The sequence below is a fragment of the Triticum aestivum genome, chromosome 3A (assembly GCF_018294505.1).
Source record: "Triticum aestivum cultivar Chinese Spring chromosome 3A, IWGSC CS RefSeq v2.1, whole genome shotgun sequence".
NCBI lineage: Eukaryota > Viridiplantae > Streptophyta > Magnoliopsida > Poales > Poaceae > Triticum > Triticum aestivum.
The window spans coordinates 703,525,953-703,530,864 of NC_057800.1; the positions used below are offsets into that span (position 1 = coordinate 703,525,953).

Below are 4,912 nucleotides of genomic sequence, written 5' to 3' on the forward strand. Positions count from 1 at the left end.
TCACCCTGCATGGATCACGCCCATGCATGCACACCTTCCTGTGCACGCCGCAGCAAGATCCGACACTTTGGCAGTCGAAAACAATTTGACTACTCCTATAGTACACTCCTCATCGTCGACGGGAAATCGCCATTAATTCCGGTGCCGAGACTCGAGAGATCGCACATGCCTCACCTCCACTATATAAAGAAGGTCGTACCCACCGACGGAATGCCACACTCGCAAGGTCAACACCACCAACAAACCTCTCCGCCCACGAAAGATGGCGCGGCTCCACCTCCTCGCCATGGCCGTCTCGCTAGCCGTGCTGGCGTGGCCGGCGTCGTGCAAAAGTGCTCGGTCGGTGCTCGCCCCGGTCACTAAGGACCCCGCCACCCGCCTCTACACCATCCCATTCCACTACGGCGCCAACATCGTCGTCGACACCGCCGGCCCGCTCGTCTGGTCGACGTGCGCGCCCGACCACCTGCCGGCGGCGTTCCCGTGCAAGAGCGACACATGCAGGCTCGCGAACAAGTACCACGCCCCGAGCTGCACCGAGAGCGCGGCTGACAAGCTCTGCGACCACAGTCACAAGGTATGCAAGGCCTTCCCGTACAACCCAGTCACGGGCGCGTGCGCGGCCGGGGACCTGATCCACACCAGGTTCGTCGCCAACACCACCGACGGGAAGAACCCGGTGAGCCAGGTGAACGTGCGGGCCGTGGCCGCGTGCGCGCCCAGCAAACTCCTCGAGTCGCTGCCGCAGGGCGCCTCGGGCGTGGCGGGGCTCGCGGGCTCCGACCTGGCGCTGCCGGCGCAGGTGGCGTCCGCGCAGAAGGTCTCCAACAAGTTCCTCCTATGTCTGCCCCGTGGCCTCTCCGCCGACCCCGGCGTGGCCGTCTTCGGCGGCGGCCCGCTCCACTTCATGGCGCAGCCGGAGAGGGACTACACGAAGGAGCTGGCCTACACGCCGCTCGTCGCCAAGAAGGGCAACCCCGCGCACTACATCACGATCAAGTCCATCGCCGTGGAGAGCGCCCGCGTGCCCGTCCCGGCGCAGGCGCTCGCCACCGGCGGCGCGGTGCTCTGCACGAGGTCGCCCTTCACGCTGCTCCGCTCCGACGTGTTCCTCCCGTTGGTGGACGCGTTCACCAAGGCCCTGGCGAAGCAGGGTGCGCAGGGCGGGCCCGTGGCGAAAGCGGTGAAGCCCTACGCGCCGTTCCAGCTGTGCTACGACAGGCGGACGCTGGCCAACACGCGGATCGGCTACCTGGTGCCGGCCGTGACGCTGACGCTGGGCGGCGGGAAGAACTGGACGATGGACGGGTTGAGCTTGATGGTGGACATGGGGCCCACAACGGCGTGCCTGGCGTTCGTGCAGATGCAGGGGGTGAAGGGCGGGGACGGCAGCGCGCCGTCGGTGCTCATCGGAGGGTTCCAGATGGAGAACACCGTGCTGGAGTTCGACATGAAGAAGAAGAAGCGGCTGGGGTTCGCCAGGCTGCCGTCCTTCACGCAGTGCAGCCACTTCAATTTCACTACTCGCAGCGCCTAGGCATTTTATGGTCGGTGATAATAAATCCGTATCTCTACTGAAGTATTCATTACTGGATGCTCAGTGTTATTGATCTTGATCATGGTGTTAGGCCTGCGACGTTTGTCACGCGGTTCCGCCATGCTAAGAGATATTCACCCCATTTAAGAAAATTGCACTTGTTTGTGTGTGGTTGCTATATTCAAACAATTGGGCAAGTAGCAAAACTGTTACTCTCTTTCCTTCTCTTTCTTTTTTCCATTCGGATATTAGTCTTCTAAACTTCGTAAAGATTTCTCTTAAGTCAAACATCACATGATATTTTTTTATAAAGTCAAACTTTATAAAGTTCGATGAAATTTGTATTTAAAAGTATCAACGTCTACAGTAACAAATAAATACAATACAATATGCAAAAAAATATACATCCCCGCAGGATTTTGCGATTTTTCTGTCCGGTTCTCCATTTTTTTAGTCCAAGCGCTATTATTCATTGTTCTCTCTCTCCCTCTCTCTCCCTCCCCCTCTCTCTCGTTATGTGTGTCTAATTTTTTTTAGGAAAAACTGTACAAGGTGAGACAGGCAGGATTCAATATTAGTACCACCCCGCATCACCCCCTCCCCCGCGCGGGCACGTGTGTGTGGGGCCGAGCCAGGATTGGAGCAAGCCCAGGGCACCAAAAAAAAAAATTTCGTCGCGAGAGAATTTTTTTTGTCCGTCAAGCTATAGCTATCTCAAAAGAATACCTCAAATATGGCTCAACTGCACCAAATCTTTGGTTCCCTCCCGCTAAAACACCGGGTATAGACACTTTCGTTGCGGCCACCGATGAAAAGTATCTCTTCATTTTTTATTTCTACAAAATGAAATGAAATTGATATCAACATCAGCAAGACTACAACAACACCATTCACATTCAAATACAATTCAAATGAAATTGAATATTTGACAGCAGCAACAACCATTATAGCAGATCAAAAAATGTTCAATCTATAAAATTTTAACAACAGCAGCAACCATTACCAGAAGGCAGTAGCGCAAAGGCACCTCCACATATTAGCTAATTAACATCAAATGTTCAACCTATATAAATTAGCACCAAACTAGCAGTGCGACGGAGGGCAGACGGCGTGGCGGACGGCGGAGACGAGGAGAGGCTGGAGCAGAGCGGGTGAGCGGACGAGCGGCGGAGCAGAGCCGGTGAGCGGGCGAGCGGCGGAGCAGAGCCGGTGAGCGGGCAAGCGGGCGAGGGGCGGAGCAGAGTGGCGAGCGGGCGAGCGGGCGGAGGCGCGGAGCAGGAGATCAGGCGAGCGGCGCCGCGGCGGATGGACCTGGGACGGCCAGGGAGCTCCGGAGCGAAGGGGAGTCACTGGCGGGCGGGCGACGGCGGCTGCCTTGGCGCGACGACACTTGACGCACTGGAGTTCGCGTGCGTGTGCGTGGCTAGGTCTGGGCGTGCTGTGGGGCGGCCTGGGCTGTGTGTAGTGGACGACTGGCCTGAGCCTTGGCTGTTTGTTGGGCTAAGCCGGGGCCCATTCAAAAACATAGCTACGTAATAAATAAATAAATAAAAAGCCACGCCCTGGGCCTGGGCCTGGGGGGCCGGGGCCCAGATCCGCCCCTGCGCGCACGCGCGCACACACACACGAGATAGCAGAAGCCACTTGCACGGTAATGATTGCGTCAGATTGCAAGACAGTGGTGAACGACATCAAGCAGAATTTAGCGGCTGAGCATGGTGCCATAGTACATGAAATACGCTCACTGTGTTTTTCGGTATGTAATATCGTTCATGAGTCTAGGAGCTCGAATTTCGAGGCTCACAATCTCACTAAGCACGTTTTAACTCTCGGGTTTGGTAGGCATGTATGGTTAGGCCAACCAGGGGAGCTGCTATTCTTACCTGTAAACATTTTGGAGATTTGATTAAAGCTTGGTGAAAGTGTCTCAAAAAAAAACTTGCACAGTAACCAACTGAACTAGATTTAAATTTAACAGTTGCAACCTAACCTATTTGACCCTGCCTTACTATTGTATTATTATAGAGAAACATCTTTTCCTATTTAATTAGTGGGAGTTCTCTAGTGTGTCATTTGTTCTTTCACTTCACATGCCTCGAGAATCACAAATGCTCCAACGACGATGAGGGTGATGTTGGTGATGGGAAACATGAGGGACTAGAAGAGATGAAGTCAGAGAGGTAGGGCATGTCAACAAAGGGGAGGTGGTGGGTCATCTCGAGGTAAGATATAACCACTTTTCCGCAGTATTCCCTTGTCAGATGGGTCGGGGAGGGGGGAATACACATTTATGGGTTGTGCATGCTAAAGTTACTGTACTACTTGGGCTTAAGTTACCAGATTTCTTATGTTATAGTTACTAGTCTGCCCATGTTGAAGTTATCAGGCTGATCATGTTGTAGTTACCAAGCTAATCATGTCATAGTTATCAGACTGCTCATGCTAAAGTTACCAGGCCGCCCGTGCTACATTTATCAACACAATGATTATGTGGTCATCAAGATGCACATGCTATAGTTAATTATCAATATGAGATAAATATAGTTACATGTTGCCCGTGCTAAAGTTTGTCCAAAGTGTTAAGTTACATTCACCATCGAGGTAGTCATGTAGTTACATTAGTGTTTGTGGTGGAGATCTAGTTTGGGGATCGATAACTGTCTACGAGTAATTCGACAACCATCATATAGTTTGCTGATAACAACACATGAAAAATTATGCGTAAGTCTCATAGTACCGAGTGAAAACTTTCAACAGACAAAAACATTAACACTTTGCAAAAGAAGTTTACGTTTCATGCCCAGTAACTTCTATGTAAACATCACGATATCTTACGTACGGCAGCCTGATAACTTAGGTACCGCAGCCTGATCCTTTTGAGTAAAAAGGTCGTCAAAATATACCTACATGAGATCTAGTTTCGAAGGTCTGGTCACTGCGGATTTAATGATAAAATAAATTTTGAATCAGACCAATGGTTTGAGCTACAAAACACTATGAATTTTTGAAATGAGATGAATCTAGAATGACATCAATTTTTGTCTTTTATTCCATGCATGCATGTGGATGTGGGAAGAAGGTTTGGGATCCATTTTTTATATCCGATAACTTTTGTGTAAACAACATGATAACTTACATATCACAGACGTGGTAATTTACGTAGACAAAACATTGTAACTTTTGACCCCCAAAAATTCATTGGAAGATACCAGCATGGGACTTACTTTTGAAGGTCTCCTCGCGCAAGATTTAATGGCCAAAACAAATTTTGAATCAGACCAATGTATTGAGCTACAAAACATTTGAACTTTCAAAAGGGGGGAATTTATGATGACATCATATTTTGTCCAATAGTGCATCCATGCATGTGCACGT

General features: G+C 50.7%; 1 protein-coding gene across 1 annotated transcript; it reads left to right on the forward strand.

Annotated features, from left to right (window-relative positions):
- The first annotated feature begins 226 nt into the window (after positions 1-226).
- LOC123059278 (chitinase CLP) lies at positions 227-1,763 on the forward strand. Its single transcript, XM_044481880.1, has one exon. The coding sequence runs from the start codon at positions 263-265 to the stop codon at positions 1,535-1,537; it is 1,275 nt and encodes a 424-aa protein (XP_044337815.1). The 5' UTR covers positions 227-262; the 3' UTR covers positions 1,538-1,763.
- Positions 1,764-4,912: the final 3,149 nt, after the last annotated feature.